General features: G+C 44.1%; 2 protein-coding genes across 5 annotated transcripts in view; one reads left to right on the top strand and one right to left on the bottom strand.

Annotated features, from left to right (window-relative positions):
• Positions 1–10297, top strand: part of PPM1E (protein phosphatase, Mg2+/Mn2+ dependent 1E) — a 78156-nt gene extending 67859 nt beyond the window's left edge. The window contains exons 3-7 of the mRNA XM_075518082.1: positions 1356–1555; positions 3309–3497; positions 4259–4402; positions 4722–4815; positions 5088–10297. Coding sequence (XP_075374197.1) covers positions 1356–1555; positions 3309–3497; positions 4259–4402; positions 4722–4815; positions 5088–6157 — 1697 coding nt within the window. The 3' untranslated portion in view covers positions 6158–10297. The remainder of the gene's footprint in view (positions 1–1355; positions 1556–3308; positions 3498–4258; positions 4403–4721; positions 4816–5087) is intronic.
• Positions 10298–11215: 918 nt separating this feature from the next.
• The window catches only part of TRIM37 (tripartite motif containing 37), a 31357-nt gene continuing 24852 nt past the window's right edge, over positions 11216–17720 (bottom strand). Inside the window, exons 20-25 of one of the 4 annotated variants that reach the window (XM_075517746.1) lie at positions 17052–17180; positions 15885–16071; positions 15107–15225; positions 13283–13435; positions 12366–12450; positions 11216–11917 (exon numbers count right to left, since the gene is read on the bottom strand). In XM_075517746.1, coding sequence (XP_075373861.1) covers positions 11911–11917; positions 12366–12450; positions 13283–13435; positions 15107–15225; positions 15885–16071; positions 17052–17180 — 680 coding nt within the window. In that variant the 3' untranslated portion in view covers positions 11216–11910. Of the gene's footprint in view, positions 11918–12361; positions 12451–13282; positions 13436–15106; positions 15226–15884; positions 16072–17051; positions 17181–17720 lie in introns of those variants that run through there. The other 3 variants (XM_075517747.1, XM_075517748.1, XM_075517749.1) reach the window with 3 other exon arrangements.

Genomic DNA, 17720 nt, shown 5'->3' with positions numbered 1-17720 from the left:
GAGCAAGTTTGCGGGGTTCACTTCTGGAAAATATGATTTGGACATGTCAGGCCATGTGTGTTCCCTCATTAAATATATTGCCCAGCAAAGAGATTTCTGGTGGCACCAGTGAGAGCAGTGTTAAGTGTTGTGGGGGAAGTGGTATGCATTGCTATGGCAGCGGTGGGATGACCCAATCATTTGATTTCCACCACTTGTTTTTAAAGCTGTGTGATCAAGAAGCTAGGGCTCCTTCTTTTGATTACGTTTATAGCTTATTTCCAGCTTAATGGATGCTCTTGCAGATCAAGCTTGAACCAACTCATAGTCAGCAGAGCTGGGAATATATCTTGCTCCTAAGGATCTTGGCCCCCTGATCGCTATAGCCCACAACTTGTGTAGACCTAGCACAAAAATGCTGCTTTTAGGTTCTTCACAGAATTTCTGTGAACTGAGAGATGCTGTAACCCTCCCCTCTGCTCCCTGTATTTGGGCCATTCCTCCTTCAGGAATGATTGACGCTCATGGATTGCTGCTGTTTAGCTTTGAAGATCTCTGGCTTTGGTGAATGATCATGAACAAGGAGGTTTTGATGCGTTCAGCTCTGTTTTACTTCATGTTTTCCTCCCCTGAACTTCAGAACGATTGTCAAGTGCTCGAGTTTTCACATTTTAAAATTACTATTTCTCAGAAGTGACAGTTCAGCATTTTCTTAAATTTAAGACCTGTATGATTTTCTCATTTGCTCATGCAGATTTCTTTGACACACCATCTAGTCAGGAATCTGGAAATAATGTTATAAAACTAAGAAGGTACCTGAATGCCTGCACTACTGAATGTGTACACCGCCAAAACATCTTAAAGTACCGCTATTAATTTCTGTAGGTTATTTGCCACTGTATCGCCTCAGTTCTGCAGTGAGGTGTTGTTTGGAATAGATCGTTTGGTCTAAAACCAATACATCATTGTAATGGATTGTGGTTTTCATATGTGATGCTGTATGCCATGATGAAGTCCCTATCAGAGCCGCCATGGCACAGCTGCACCACCCTGTGCAGAGCGACACAGGGGATCAAATGCTGAGGGAAACGTACTTGCTTTTCATTTTTTCTGATGCTGCAAATGAGTTCCCCAAAGGCACAGGGGGATGTTTAAGTTAAAAAGACAAGCAAACAATGAGCTGCTTACTGATGAATGCTGATTATGGTGAGTTTGGCTTCCTCTTTTTATGCATCAGAGCCCAGAATTTCCCTGCTGACATCCATTTCAACTGCTTGGCTAAAATGGTTTTGTTTCATCTTTGTAATGTATGCAAGGAAAAAATTCTCACTTAGTAACACTCTTAGCCTTTCATTTGTGGTTTTTGCCTTCCCCAGAGATTGAGACAGTGAAGCTAGCCCGCTTAGTTTTTAGCAAACTGCATGAGATCTGCAGCAACTGGGTGAAAGACTTTCCACTCCAGCCAAAGCCCCACCGCTATTACGAGACATCCATCCATGCCATCAAGAATATGCGCAGGAAGATGGAAGACAAGCACGTCTGCATTCCAGACTTCAACATGCTCTTCAACCTTGAGGTAAGAAGAGATCATGTGGAAGACAAATGCGTATGCTAAATACAGTTTCCATTCCTGGGGAAACTAGGCAGTCTTCTACTGTGAAAATCAAAGCCATACCTGTGATGGACCTCAGGAGGATTGACAGTCAAGAGACGTGGTCTTAAGTTAGTTCAGTTGATATTCTGTAACCATAGCGGCAGTATGACATGCAGTTTCTATGTAGGGTGTATAGAATAAAAGAGCAATTTTCACAGACTTCTGGTGAAATGTCATCTAACTAAACAAAGTTTGTATCTGGCCTATCCTAATGTAGCCACTCACGTAGTGGCTGAAGGACTGACCTGCCATCGTGCAGAAAGCAGCCCTACTTTTGCGAGAGGCAACTGATGCGTTGTAGTACCATGTGATAAATCAAGGTAGGAGCCTCTCTTTGGCTGAAGATGCCCAGGTGTAGAAGAGGATTGCCAATGGAAATGAGGAAGCGGGTCAGCTTACAGTTCATCACCGATGCCAGTTGTCTACAGGGGTGGGTCTGTACTGCTTTTCAACCCTTTCTCTTGGGAGGAAGTAGCAAAAGCAAGAATAAGGAAAGAAAGTAAAAAAACCCAAAACAAACCCAAAACACAAAACTTAGAGGAGACTGGGGTGCCGTTCACACAAGAATCTAGCAACATGAGTAGTCTGGAGGAATTCCCTCCATTAATTTCTTTATGTGGCCATTGGTCAAACACTCATGCTTGCTCTTCCTTCAGATATAAAACTGGACACTGAAGAATGGCAAATAGAAGAAAGTGGCAAGAATTTTACCTTTAGGATCAGATTGCTGCATAATTGATTCTTTATTGCATCCTGTCACTTTAATAACCATCTTCTGCCCCATCCACATTCTTGCCTTTAAATGATATAAATGCAAACAGAGGCAGATGTTTCCTTTGCCTGTCAATTGTAGCTTTCTTATTCCAGTTTGTGTTGGAGCCCGTTACCTAAAAATTACAATGTACAAATATTCTAGTCATTGAGATGGCTGTCAAGGTTGAATTGGCGCTGACAGTGGGTTGGTGTGTTATATGTATGAATAGGCACAGGAGTTGATGTCTCTTGGTACAGCATTGTTTCTCTGTTTGAACAGATAAGGGGAAGCTGAGAAAACTGGCTTGAAGATGAGTGATTTTGCTGTATTTGATTTGTGAATGTAATCACAATTATCTGATGAGAGAGTACATATAGTTTTTTTCTTAAAAACAAGCATCTGAGGTGCCTTTTTTTTAAAAAAAAAAAAAAAAAAAAGAAGGAAGAATGAAAGCAGAGGCTGGCTGGCTTCACATTTTAACAGTACTGGCATTTTATCCCTGGTGGATTCCAGTCTTGATGCAGACTTCATGCAAACTGTATTGGATGTTCTTCTCTCTCTGTGGTTTTTGCAGTCACAAAAACTCCTGCACAATCTGATGAGAATGGCACTTTCTATTTGAGTTGAGTGAGTGAATTGTAACAAATGGGACATAAGGAGCACTGAGAGAGCTACACAGGTGATTCTTGCAGGACATCTCTTGCAGATTGCAGGTAGAATTCATCAGCAATAAGGTGGAAATTTCCCATTGATGCAAGTGAAGATGGTCTGAGTGGTTTGTTTTTCCAGTGCAGACTCTGCCTCTAAGTGCAATTTAATGAGGACACCACGAATCTCAAGTTCAAACGTTTTAAGACAATCCAATTAGCTGTTTGCATTGCTTTCTCCTGAGTTGTTTTCTCAATGTGTTTCCATTGACAGGACCAAGAAGAGCAAGCTTATTTTGCAGTGTTTGATGGTCATGGGGGAGTGGATGCTGCCATCTATGCCTCCATCCATCTCCATGTGAACATGGTCCATCAGGAGATGTTTCAACATGACCCGGCAGAGGCACTGTGCCGAGCTTTCCGTGTGACCGATGAGCGCTTCGTCCAGAAGGCAGCCAGAGAGGTGATTGAGTTACCTGGGCTTGACTCTGAAAGTATTAATCTATAAATTCTGTCTTTGTTAGCAGGGGTGCTCAAGTGCTGTGCTGAGCACAGGCCAGGGGTCAGCACAGACCTGTCCATGCACAGGCCATAGAGCCCGTGCCCACTGGTGGACTTCTTCATGTTCCACAAAGATGTCAGCCTCCACTTCTCACAACATCCAGTTCATGTAGAAGGATGCTGCTGCTATTCTTATGTTTGCATGCTAACTAGGTTTAGTCCTCGGGGTGGTTTTTTCCCTCATCTCTACAACATACGTTTTTCTTAGCTCCAGAAAGCAAGAATAAACGGATAACTGACTCCTAGGCCTCCTAAACTCATGCAAGGGCTGAGTTAAGTGCAGGGAACTCAAGATGCTTACAAATAAACCTCCCTCCAAGTGCATTAACATGCATGCGTTTCTATCAACAGATAGGAAACAGGCACAGGAAGTCAACTAAAACAGTAGCACAGCAGATCACAAGCAGAGCCCAGCTTCTGAAATGCTCTTCCAATGCACGGGAAGTCACAGGGCAAAATCGATCACTTGCATTCAGGCAGGTTGGCTCTGAGGGACTGTTACTGAACAGTCGTAGCAGTAAGGAGAGCACTGCCTGTTCCTCCCTGGGAACAGGCTCCGTATTGGAATATCAACGTGTTCTGTCCTCGAGTTAAGCAGGAAAACGCTTTTGGTTCTTATTGGCTTATTTAAAGCTGGGAACGTTTTTTTTTCACTCTCTCCAGAGTCTGCGTTGTGGAACCACCGGGGTGGTGACTTTCATCCGAGGAAATATGCTGCATGTGGCTTGGCTTGGGGACTCCCAGGTTATGCTCGTGAGGAAAGGCCAAGCTGTGGAACTGATGAAACCCCACAAACCAGATCGAGAGGTGAGAATGGCCTGTTTTAAAGACACCCGGGCAGCGTTTACCACTGAAGCTGAAAGGTATCAGCTTTATGTGGGATGCTGGGACACTGAGTGTTGCCTTGCCAATGTCTCTTGGAGCGGCAGCGTATGTTCCAGTTATCCTGGTGTGTTTGGAGGTTGGTATGGATTTGTGCACAAATCCTTTGTTCTCATCTGGTGGGGCCTGCAGCCTCCTCCATGCTATGTTTGTGAAAACACCAAAAAGTTATTGAAGTGTTCAGGGTGTGAAGGCAGTACCAAGCGCTCTGTCCAAACAACTCTTGTGTTGTCTTGCTGTTTAGGATGAGAAGAAGCGCATTGAGGCACTTGGTGGCTGTGTGGTCTGGTTTGGAGCCTGGAGGGTGAACGGGAGCCTGTCAGTCTCCAGAGCTATTGGTAAGAATGGGCTTTAATTCCTTTCTCAGACTTGCTTTTCCTTTTAATTAAAACTTTAAGTTTCTAGTGATCAAAATTTGAAATACAGCTGAAGATAGAACTGTGAGTGATGACCTCTATTTTTTCCTCTACAGTTTGAGGGAATAATTTCCAAATAATTTCTTTAACTTGGGGTAAGAGTCACTGGCTCCATGCTGTGCTAATAAAAGGGCTTCCAGATGCTGTGGCTGCAAACCCACGGTCTTGTGTATCTGCGTGTTGTTTTTCCACAGGGGATGCTGAGCACAAGCCATACATCTGTGGGGATGCAGACTCTGCCTCCACTGTACTAGATGGCTCTGAAGACTACCTCATTTTAGCCTGCGATGGCTTCTATGACACAGTCAATCCCGATGAGGCAGTCAAAGTGGTGGCTGACCATCTAAAGGAGAATAATGGCGACAGCAGCATGGTAGCACATAAATTAGTGGCATCTGCTCGGGATGCCGGTTCCAGCGACAACATTACTGTCATTGTGGTATTTCTCAGGGACATGAACGCAGCAGTCAATGTTAGTGAGGAGTCGGACTGGACAGAGAACTCTTTCCAAGGTGGGCAAGAAGACAGCGGGGAAGATAAGGAAAACCATGGAGACTGCAAACGACCGTGGCCCCAGCACCAGTGCTCAGCACCTGCAGACCTAGGGTATGATGGACGAGTGGATTCCTTCACCGACAGAACTAGCTTAAGCATAGGGTCTAGCATTAACCTGTTTGATGATCAAGGCTATTTAGACCTGACAAAAACAGAAACTAGTACACCTCAGAGTGCCAAATGTCTGCCACCAATTCAAGTGTTTAGTCCTGACATACCAAAGAGTGTGAATTCGATCAACGGCTTAACAGTGAAGAATGAGTCACCAGAGCGCACCACGTCATCGATCTGTGGACAGAGCGATCCCAGGGAGTACAATGCTCCTCTTAGTTTGGGTGCTGCAGGGCAGAACATCTACAGGGCGAAGGGTTTATCCCCCATCTTCTTTGGGCTGGAAGATGAACTGTTCAAATCCTTGGGAAAACGAGCTGCGTTCTTTCACTTCCGGCTCTGTAACGGGAAGAGGCGACGAGGAGCCAGGCTCAAACCAAAGTTTTACACGCCACTCTTGGCTCATGAGCCTTCCCGTGTAGAAGGATCGAGTCTGTCCTTACCTGTCCGGGGCTGCGGTAGCACAAGGCTGTCGGTAAGACACTCCCCGTGGTGGAGGCTGGCTAGTCATAGCGCTTACAGTGAGAGCATGTTTTTGACGCGAAGACAAAGTAGTTGTATACCAGATTCATACCTTCATCAATGCTGTAAAATGTAACCATCTCCCTCGTGTTCCCCCGTCAGACTCCCAAAATAGACATTCCCCAAATAAAACTGGCATCATCAGAAAGCGAAAAAAGGTGGGCATTTCAGAACTGTACTCCAGTCCCCTGCAAAGCTCAAACCATGTGTAAATAGATCTAGGAATTAACAAATGTAGTCATTTCAATCTCAATAAAGTTTGCCGGTGGTGCCACCCTGAGCAATGCCACAGCCACCCGACCACCCGCACACACAAGTATCTAGCCACATTCACCAGTGAAAGCCAAGCAGCTGGTTCATGTGAATAGACGCGGTTAGGGAACAGCCTTTAACAACACAGAAAGCTGAACCTGCCTGAGGTACGTCTGTGGAGCAATACGTAAAGGAAGATTCTGGTTTAGAACTGCCAAATTTTTTTAGAGTGGGGGGGAAGTTTCCGTAGAAGTCAAGGTGTGGGGGGTTTTTTTGTGTTCTGCTTTCTGTTTATTTCAGGCGAGCATTAAGGTGAATTAGAAAATTACATCCACTTTTGCAGGTAAAAGACTAAAAGCCATACAGGGTTTTACCAGGTAACTTAGGAATGGACAAACTAAGCTCCTGCTACTCTGTTCTCAGACTCCGACTGAGGTACAGACTCATAATTTACCTATTTTTTTCATGTAACATAAAATGTGGAATATGAAGAAAACTGTTTTTTGTAGTTTTTAAAAAAAATTATTTCCTATGGCTAGAGGTGCAGTGTAGGGAATTTCGTATCTTTCTGGTGCTTTTAGTGGCATTTTTCTCGTTTGTCAGTTTAGGAAACCGTTCTCAATTAGTTTTAATCGAACATGATTGTGCTTAATGCTTTGAGCCAACCTCTTTCCACCGTAACTTCATCTCAGGTCTTAAAAGAAACCAATCTGTGGAGACGTTCTGTACAATACTACTGTCACTCAGCCAGTCAAACCAGAGAACTGCTTGCGAGAGATAATGAGCAATCTGATGAGCTGTTTGGTTTCAGTAATCATTTCTAGATGGCAAAGGCATAATTTAATATAAAGTTGCAGCATGAAGGATGGTAGGATGCTGTGTCTACAAGGAGCAGTATTGCTGCAATCTGGTGTTTTCCAGCATGTGTAGGAACGGATGCCGGGCTGCCGGAGCAATCCAAAGCGAACGGAAAGGCCGTGGATGCGGATGAGCAGGGGCTGTGCTTGCGGGTTAGAGAGGGTAGAATTCACTGACAAGCCGGAGCTCTGCTTCGGTTAAACCTGGGTTCAGGAAGGAAAGTGAGGAACATCAGTTGCCCTTGTTTTCATAGGCAGAGCGTTGTTTATTAATGTGGGAAACAAACAGTGCCCACCAGCTCTTCCCTCCTCTCGAGGTGATGTTAAAGCCTTAGGGGAGCGGTTAATTGGGACGTAAGTAAGCAGACGATTCCCGTCAGCTCCACTAAATACACATCCTGTTACTATCCTTTGTTACAATAAGACATTTGGAAGAGTATGAATAAAGTAAGTCTTCATAGGCGTTATTGTACAATTCATATCATTTTAGCAGTAACAATTTAATAACAGTATTAGTAGTAAGCTAGAATTTGCAAAGTATTTTAATATTAAGTAGTCAGGAGATTCTTCAACATGACGAGATGGCAAGGTTTGACTTCTGCCAATTTCCGCTTCTTCTATCTTTGATGCACTATTTTAAAAGCAATCTGATGAATAGCAAACGGCTTTGTGAGTAACCAGGAGTTGGAGTGTGGCTTTAGATTCCTTTGATCTTTTTCAGACTTTTTGTTAATCTTATGGGATCATTGGCTCTTATCTGTCATCTTATTAAGCCTTAGCTGTTGTCAATGTTCTCTTTAGCTGCAGCGTATGTTCCAAGTCAGATTTACTGAGGAAATTTGAGAAACCGTGAAATGGTAAAATATGCAACTCTGGGGCATCTCTGCAGTGCCTTTGTTTTAAATTATTCACAGTAATCATGACGCATCGGAAAGTCCATCTTGTAGCTGACTGGCGTGCTTCGGAGAGAAAGGTGGTGTAAGTGCAATTCTTTGTGTGAGTAAATTAGAATGGAAACCCGTTATGGATGCTAAAACTTCTTCCCAGCCTGCAGGAGCAGTTGAAGAGCGCTGGACTGCGTGTGTGCTGTTTTGGGAAGGATCTAGCTTTTTAGGTGTGGATTCATAAATGATAATTCTGCGACTCATACCATTTATCTTGCTAGGAGAAAAAAAAAAATCTACCATCGTAGTTCCAGTGTGGTCAGGTAAAACCATTGTATCGATAGCGAGTGTTTGTTTCTTCACTAAATGCATATTTATAGAGTAGATAGGAACCATTTGTAAGGTAAGTCCTTTAAAGTTCTATAATATTAAAAGTAGTGGTTATTGGTCTGATATATGCTGCTCTTGATCCTACACACTAGACAAAAAAGCAGTGCTTTGTGAAATGCAGTGTTTTCTCTTAACGCCACTGGTGATAGGAAGTAGTTCTCTTCAGTTCAAAATCCTGTGCCCTTACTTGCTGCTTGCTAACGTAAGCAATAATCCCTCTCTAATGGTATCTAAGTGTTCTGTATCTCGTACTTTGATTGTCTATCTGGTGACAATGTAAAAATATTAGGCTAATATAAAAGTATCTAACTGTATTTATTAACTGTTGATACTGAGATTCAGTCTGTGACCTGTGTTTTGTATTTTTATTGTGTATCTTAGTGGTGGTGAAATTTGTATAACGAATCTTTCCAATAAAGAGCTGAAGTATCCCTTTTCCGCGTTAACACAACCCGCATCAGTTTCAGTTTACGTGTTAACCGTGTTTGCAGAACTAGGAGGTAGGTAGTGAAAACTTTTTTTTTTTCCTGAAATTGTGTTGGTTTTGAGAAATGGGCTCCAGGCTGTTTGTCTGAAGCTGCTCAAAACTTGCTCGTAAGCTCTTCACTGTGAGTACTAGCGGGATGCACTCAATCCCCACTCTGGTAGTTGCCTGTGTACACTTTTTAAACGTGCAACTCTGAGGAACGTCCGCGTTGCAGAGAGCAGTATAGCACCAGACCAGGGAGCTGTTAACCCATTTCGATTTGCACTAAAGGTGGGTGGAAACGCATGTATATACCTTTTCTTTACCTAGAAGTGCCATCAATTGTCCTTGCAAGTTAAAACCATTCAGTATTTGATTTAGATTGCATTGTAACACGGAAGGACAATGTCAAAGCAGACTTTAACTTACGCCACATTTATAGTGGTACATCGTCATAGAAACTCCGCTCTCTTTTTGGAACACTGTGTGTCAGTGAGAAACGCGTTGTCCTATGGGCAGATCAGATGAGGCAGAATGAGTTCTGTGCTTACAGACATGGCTGCTGTAGTTCGGGTCCACTATCTCCTCACTAAATCCTCCCGACCCTGGCAATGTTCTGCGGGAAAAAAAAATGAGAAAGATTGGTCTAAATTAGGGGCTGTTTTAGCACAATTTATTCACTCGGCACTAGTCACGTAAACAAAGCCATCGAAGGGGATACTGCAGCTTTGTTCATGCCTGTAATTCAGGGCAATCTTTCTTTAATTCATACCCTCTTTGCAACAGGAACAAAAGTTTCTACCCTTGTATCATGTGCAATAAGTAACAATGAAGCATTAACACAAGCTCTGACCTGAATGTTCGTATCCTTTTCCAGTCCTCGCTAGTCAGGCGATCGCACTATACTTGCCAGCATTGACGCTAAAGCAAAAATAAACCCCACCTATTAGGGTCTAGTACAACGGTTGTATGTCGCAATTGCATTTTGTTGGGTTTTTTTCTCTCCTTCACTCCAGAAGACACCTTGGAACAAGAACAGGGGGAGCTGGCCGAGATCACCCCCGGTACTCCTCCTCCTGCACGAGTACTTGTGTAGATAGCCAGGCGCGTTGTCAGTTGCTACACTGGGTGCTCCGTTGACCTTTCTGTCCTACCTTGTTCATGACACTAACGTGTTCGTTATGAAGTGAATAAATTAAAGCTAACCCTTTAACAGTGTTGGGACTTGCCATTTGCAATCTTGTTCCACAGTTCACATACGAGTTTAGTTATAACCATGTACTAGTCATCCATATTTTATTTATGAAAGCTGTTTATACAGAAAAAAAACTGTTGAAGTTTTACCAATATCTTAATAAAACAGTAATTTAAACCACACTTTAGATAGTCTGTTTATTTAAGAGCTAACAAAGATAGCAACCAACATCTGAATTCAGCATCTTTACTGTGGTGAAAGCAATTTCCTTCGCGTGAGGTGTAACAGAATTGGCCTGTGTGGTACCCGCGTGGTGACCCGGGGCCCCTCGCCGCCCCGCACGGGTCTGTTTTACAGCCAGAAAGGGAAGGGGCTGTCACAGCACAGTGTAAGTTAATGAGGTAAGTAAATCTTCCAAGCCTGCTCCCCTCCCTCTTGTTTATATACAGCTGGTATTAAACAAGTTCTTCATAAGGTGAGCAAAGCATGACGGTACTGGCTCCTTCTGCGTCACTGCAAAAGTTGGACGCTAACTCCAGAACAGATCACGTGGCTAATCAAAATAATTTCCTTCAGCTTGCGCCTCTTAATAAGAGTACAGCATCTGTGAGCATTGAAGAGGCAGAGCCCTGTGATTACTGCTAATTGAGCTGTGTATAATAATCGACGTGCAGTCCTGTACACCCGTAAACACTCACAACGCGCTATCAGAGCGTGCGGCTTGTCACAGGCCACCTTCAGTGCCCAGCAGCCAGAACAAGCTGCACCTCCTTCCTTTGGCTGAGAAATACAGAAACTTACTGTGCAAAGAACCAGTTTATGGGTAAAAACTGTGGATCCTCCTCCATTCCAATCTGAATATAGGAGTGAAGCATTTGGTCTGGCTTCTAGGAACAAAGCTTTAAAAAACCCAGGTGGATTTAAGTGCTTTTCATTGACTAATTCAGGAAGAAGTTCTTCTATAAGCAGTCAGGCAGTGCAGCAACTCGGTGCTAAAGAGCAAGTGCAGCTTGGCAGCAGCGTACTACTGACCCTACCAGACATCCTCTCCCATTTTAGTTATTTACACACAAATGTCTAAAACATCACACCAGGTTTCAACATTCATTTTATTAACAAAGTGCAAACAGTTTGAAACAATGAGTTGTACAGCACTTACACTCTGCAACATTCACACAGGAGTGAACATCAGTACAGCCAGCTGAGACGAGGACAACTATCGGTTACAGTTATTCATGCTTCATCACTAACCCGTTACTCAGCTTTCACCATAGCTTCACAAGTAGTTTAGCAGCTCAAAACGCAACGCGCGGTGGCAAAGAGTTTGGCAATGTGTTCAGTTGGTCCACACCACAGACTGAGGAAAACAACTTCCCTGCCAGCTGTTTTACCCCGACTCTCGATCCGTCGCATCTGCAGGATTCAGCAGTCTTACACAATCAGTTCACGCTGTTTAAAATGAGGACACGGACACAGTCGCTGTTGTTCCAATGACACAGTAGGACACACATCCTGAAACAGGGCTCCAGCACCTTCTGGGCATCTTTTCAGAGCATCCGAAGCTGGCAGAGCCAGCAGGAATGCAACCTTCAGTGTAAGGCCTTCAAAGGTCATTTTGCCCCAGTGACAGGTTTAAGACGACTGCAGAAGAACCACACAAGGGTATCTGACAGGATGGAGTGCGCACACAGCCATAAACGACAGCCTTGGACTAAGCTCCAGTGAATAAACGCACCTCTTCCCAGGAACACGAGCCAGCAGGTCTTCGGGCCCCAAGCCCGTTCTCTATCTGCTCCAGAGAAAGTCAGCTTTCATTGAAAACCCTCACCCTGGGACAGTTTTAAGGCTTCAAGCAAATATGACCTTAAGAGTCAAAATTTTATGCCAGGTACTTAAAGCCAATCAGTTTTCCATTGACGATTACATCAGCATGCAAAACTCGGCCAGTCCTCCCTCAGCACCGTGTGCTTGCTTAGGCTGCCTTAAAAACGGAGGTAGCTGCCCGGCCCTGGGGAGGCAGGGCAGCCACACAGAGCAGAGCAGAGCAGGGGCTCCCCTGCCTGCTGGTGGTCTCCTGGTGGCAGACCGCAGCACGTCAGACCGTACAAACGCCCACATGTCTACTCACGGTGAGATGAACGTTGCCTCCAATCTCTGCAGCTCGAGGAGCTGGATGGAAAGGAGCATCCCCCGGGCTACAGCCACCTCACAGGCTAGCTAAGGCAAGCGGTTACAATTACCTGGTGCTGTCTTCTCCAGTAACAAAGCTGAGATCGTCAGGACCGGCTTGATCGCCCTCTGGGAACATTGAGCACCGCTCTGAGGCTGAAAACAAACCAAACAAAAACCCAGTAACCTTCGCTAGGTGAGCAATCAGAACACAGCAAGTTAACATTCCATCACCTGCAAGGCCCCCTGCGTTGTACTTCATCCCTAACATACCGGTACATGATGTGCTTGACGCAGAGCTAAGACTGCCTCAGGGTTTTAAATTTAAGCTATCTTTAAGTCAAGCACAGATGCGAGTGATGTTTTCATTCTTCTGATGAGTTGTGAGGTTTTAGTGCCCACTGCAGACATGCAGCAAAGCAGCAAACTCCAATTACGGAACTGAGTTGTTAGGCCACGCTGCTAATGTGGTGTGGGACGCTTATTCAGGCCAAAAGCCAACTTTACCTAGCGTCAGCTGTCACCTTACAGCTTTTAATTTGATCAGAAGGTTAAAGCTTTTCAAAGAAATAGGAGATGAGCTTTTGAAACTACACTGGAGTGCTCAAAGCACATTCCTGCCAATTAAGACGCTAATCCATGACTGAGGAGGTGGTTACCTCCCCGAAATTAGCCTACTTACCGTGCCAGTGCTGGGACACAGGGAGTTCCAGTTCCGAAGAACTAGAGCTATGGGTTTTCCAAAAATTCCCCGGGAGACTCACCTAAACTGACTTCTCAAGGCTAGAAAGAGTTCCCCTTCTCCTGTTTTGATCTGTTTTTAATAAGGATCCCAAGGGAGGAGTTCCAAATCTTATTGGCGCTTGCTTGAGCTTTAATACCTCTGCAGCACCATCAGTGATGGCTGCTTTTGCAGCGCTCTGTATTACAGCTCTCAGGCAGACGCGCGGGAGTGTTTGGGAAGGCGGGCTCCCGCCGCCAATTCTACCTTCGCTTGAGGACTGGGCAGAGAAGGCATGGTTAAACCCCTCCGAGGCAGAGGTGGCATCCTCCTGCTCTTCGTTTTCTGTGTCACATTCAATGTCACTGTCACTGCTCATTCCTGGTAGGAGATGAAGGACATGCTTCTGACACACCCCAGCTGCAAAAACAACCCAAAAAACCAAAAACCACAAGGCAAAAATGATGGCGGTAAGATCTACGTAGCTGGAGCATTCAGCTTTTTCACACCTAGGAGTCACCAATATCAAATACCAAGAGCCGGCAGGAGAACAAGGGAGAAGGAGCCCGTTCAGAGCTAAATGTATTTACCAAAGCACTAAGGAATTTGACAGAACAGTGGGTACCGGCTTTGAAAACAGCCTCACTTTGCTGTGCAGCTCAGCTCAAGAGCAGCAGTTCCAACGTGTCACCAGCCGAGCGCAGACTCAGGTGTCCACAGGTCCTTCCTGTTTGAGCTGCGCTCCCCTGCCAGCTGCTCAGCCTACCTCTACAATTAGGGCGGAACGTAACGGCTGCTTTTTTAACAGTTAAGAGGCAGTATGACCCGTGGAGCAGATCTACCTAGCAGACCCTTCAAGCAGCAACACTCTGTTCAAGTCTCACACACAAACCCCATGCTTTTCCTACAAAAAAGAACCATAGCTGTTGATAATCAAGGTGGCTTCTTTCGTTTTGCCAGACCTTGAGCGTGCACGGACAGCAGTCAAAACTCTCCCTTTTGTACAGTTTTGTAGGTGACAAGAGGGGTTTGCTCTGTTCTTTTACTTCTTAAGAGCTGGTACTCATTGCTAAGTAAAAGCACGTAGTGAAGTGAGGTGCCAACTCTACTGTAGTTTTTCCTCCGAAAGGAAAAAAATTGTAATATTTGTTTCCTGGGGTTTTTAACAATGAAGTATTTCAGGTTTTAAAACATTTTCCTATTAGGCTCTCTGCTATAATAGGAGAACTGCAGGAGCGCATCACGATCACGCTGCAGTGACTAAGAGCAGAAATTCAGTTTTGTCACTGAGAGACCTTCTGTAAATGCCAACTCCTACGCAATATTGCACACTGCAGATAGAGATGGATGCTGGCACCTTAATATAGGCTTTGCGCTACAATTCAGTCATTGAAATTCAAATTAGTGCAGGGGTGGAAGGCAGGAGAGTTTTAGCAAGATAAGAAAAACTCTTCTACGTGGACTTTCAGAAAAAAAAAAAAAGGCAATAATATTTTTTTCCAGCGTGGAAAGGATGCAGGAAGGGAGGGGGAAAAGTTTCCTCCAAGTCTCTAAGGAAACTGGCTTACGTACCACAACACCCGACACGAATGAAACGTTGGAGAGATTCTAGTGCGGACGTGGAGGTAGTTACCAGTGTGGTTTGTCCCTGACGGCAGAGACTTAAAAGCCAAGGTCACTGGCTACTATTTTAATTAGATAAGAAATTATTTTCACGGCCATGCAACTGAACACCAAAGCAAAGACCTGGAGACATAGCAAGAGGTACAAAAAGCAACCAGCGGTCCAGAGAAATAGATAGCACCATCTAAGATTATCTGCTGGGTCTCCACATTCCTGCTGCACCGTAACATCACTGTTTCTCCACAGCCAGCAGCGACACAGAGATGTTCTCTCCTCATTCAGATTTATGCTACAGCTGCCAAATGTTCCAGCAAAGTTCAACAGCCATGAAAACAGGTTTGGAGTTCTGTTGTGTGGGTTTTTTCCCCTCTTTTTGTTTCCCCTTCGAGCTATTTCCATTACAGAAATGGATCATCATAGACTGGAGTGTTGTCACACCGCATTTGCCCTCTACAACATCCGATTTACCTTCTTCTGGCCCCGCAGAAGCACCTTCAGAAAGCATACCCTGCAGTTCACCAGTTTCAGAGTTGTTTTCCAGACCACCCGACTGTGCTCCTTCTGTACGACATCCTTTAGAATTTGATCTTAAGAAAGAAATTAAGAGAAATACAAAAACACACGTTAGAATTCAGCTTTAATCCAGCTATGGAAACAATCCTTAGTGCCACATCTAGTTTTGCTCATTGCTTAAAGCTCTTGCATATCCACTTAAACTCCCAGCTTTGACTGATTCAGAAATATTTAAAATCTTAAAAAATAAACCTGGAAAAGTTTAGGATGCGTATTTTCCAAAAATGGTGACTCTTGCTATTTAGAAAAAAACAACCTGAGTACTCTACTGCACTGAGCTTAGTTAGCCAACAGGGAATTATTATGGAATTGCTGAAAAGCAGAGTCACAGTGAGAAATATTGTCTTAAATGAGGAAATCAAAGGTGCTAACTTTCAGTTAGAGGATATTTTGCAAGGAATAGTGGGAAAGCAGACTGGGCCTGCCTTTCAAATCAAAGTGTCAGATACATCCACAGCTGATCAAGAAAAAGCAGAAGAAAAGACAACTTGTAACCTAGTTACAAAACCAAAAACTGATATCCAGAGGGAACAGCCACAACCAAGTCAACTTCAAAGTAATTTCTCTTCCATGCTTCAAGCACCTGGTTTTAGTAGATTGGTATTTTTTCTTTCTAGATCAAGAGAAGGTGGGGGAGGAGATAACAAGAGGAAAAAAAGAATAAAGCCCTTACCCTAGAGCACCAACTTTTCTGGTCTTCTCTACAGCAGCTAAGCCATTTAAGCCAGAAACTCCCACGTCGGAATCTGAACCTTCGCAAGGTCTTTCCTCTGGCTTAGGCAGTGCCTCAGCAGCATTGCTGCTAGCCAGGGGCCTGGGAGAGCGATGCCGACTGCTCAACTTTGAACTCCCTATGCCACCTGAGAAAAGAGGGAGAGAAACTCAAAGCACATCCAGCCTTATTTCAAAAGACTAAACGTCCAGTTGTTTTACATCACCAGTTTGGGTCCAAACACGTGTATGCACAAGCACACCTTCCCCACCCTCACGCTTAAACCCTTACATTTTCAAGTCAATGTATGGGCAACATACCAGTTGATATCCACCCTCTAAACACACACAGCTTCCATTTCTGATGGGAGACTCAGGTAAGTACAGATTAATCCTTCCCCATCTTGCGTAGTTAAAACTTCGTTTCTACTTATCTTCTACTAACACGGACACCCTCTTCACTGTCGCTGTTCCCAGCTATAGAGGCAAAGTCGCTTGGCTGCAGTAAGGCAGCCTTTCTAGTCTCGGACAAGGGTGAAACTGGGCACAAAGGTTACACTTACACTGTGTAATGACTTTATGGTATTTTCCAGTTTCTCACCCAAACCTTCTGTATCTATTTAGCATTATAAGAAAACGATTGCAATACTCCATTCCTTCTCTGAACAATTAAGAGGGGCAAAATACCAATTCCCGTGTTAGGTATTTCGTTTCATTACCACTTAAGGAAGGGCATCATAAAACTCAGGAGCAGTGATATCATACAATTCTTTCATCACATGTATCTGAGTTTTCTTGAATTCCCTTAAATCACAAATTAAGCCTGGGTCAGTACTTTTTGATCTATGATTTTCACTACAAAGTTAGCTCCTGACACATCTTCAGAGAGACCAGAAGTAACACGTAACACATACATGTATGTTCCAGTAAGTCAACTGTGTGGCACTGTTTCACAGCAGATCAGCTATCAAAGGTCTGCCCAGGTACAATAACCTTAACTAGATTTGAGACAAGATCCAGTCAAGTTTCAGGGAAACTTCAGCTGCCAAGTAAAAGACTTCTTGAAAAGCTTTCGTACAACAGATGCTAAGATGCATCACATCACACAAGTAAAGATGATCTTGTTTACCTTCAGAAGTTTGACCGTCTCCCTTTAAACGAAGATTACTATCCCCACAGTCCATAGCTCTTCGTAAAGACAGACTACCTGCTGCTCCAGAGCGAATAGGTTTGGATGAATTACTTTTCTTACTTGCAGCTGCAAAAACATTTTAAGAAGTGACAGGTGTTCAATCAAACTGCTGCAGTATTCTGCCTTTATGCGTGTTTTAAGTGAACCTAAGCTCCATATTAGTCTCACTGCTCATTAACTCCCAATCCTGCACAAAACTCCTTCCACACCCTTCCCATCAAAGATGTGGGCTAGTGGGAAGCTTAGCTAAATATGCATGTGGCCAAGACTACACATCGTGTTCTCTTGCCTTACACTAAGACATCCTTCAGGAAGCCATCATCCAGATTGCTTCATCCATCATGGAAGTATAAAGGATAAGGATAGCCAAAACCATCCCTTCAGCTCTTAAATTCAAAGTCCAATGTAACAAAGGACCTCAAAAGCAAGAGTGAAAGGCAGGTTATGGGACTCACACCGTTTACCACTTCCCAAACTAACCATTCCCTGAGCGTGTGTCAGTGTGCATCCCGCTACAGAAACTCCTCTAGGTAGAGGAATGGAGGAGTGGTAACGGGAACAGCAAACCACCAAGTTCTGCTGTCACCACACCCCATAAAGGTGGGG

Source organism: Mycteria americana, chromosome 15, assembly GCF_035582795.1.
Source record: "Mycteria americana isolate JAX WOST 10 ecotype Jacksonville Zoo and Gardens chromosome 15, USCA_MyAme_1.0, whole genome shotgun sequence".
NCBI lineage: Eukaryota > Metazoa > Chordata > Aves > Ciconiiformes > Ciconiidae > Mycteria > Mycteria americana.
This window is presented reverse-complemented; position numbering and strand designations above follow the sequence as displayed.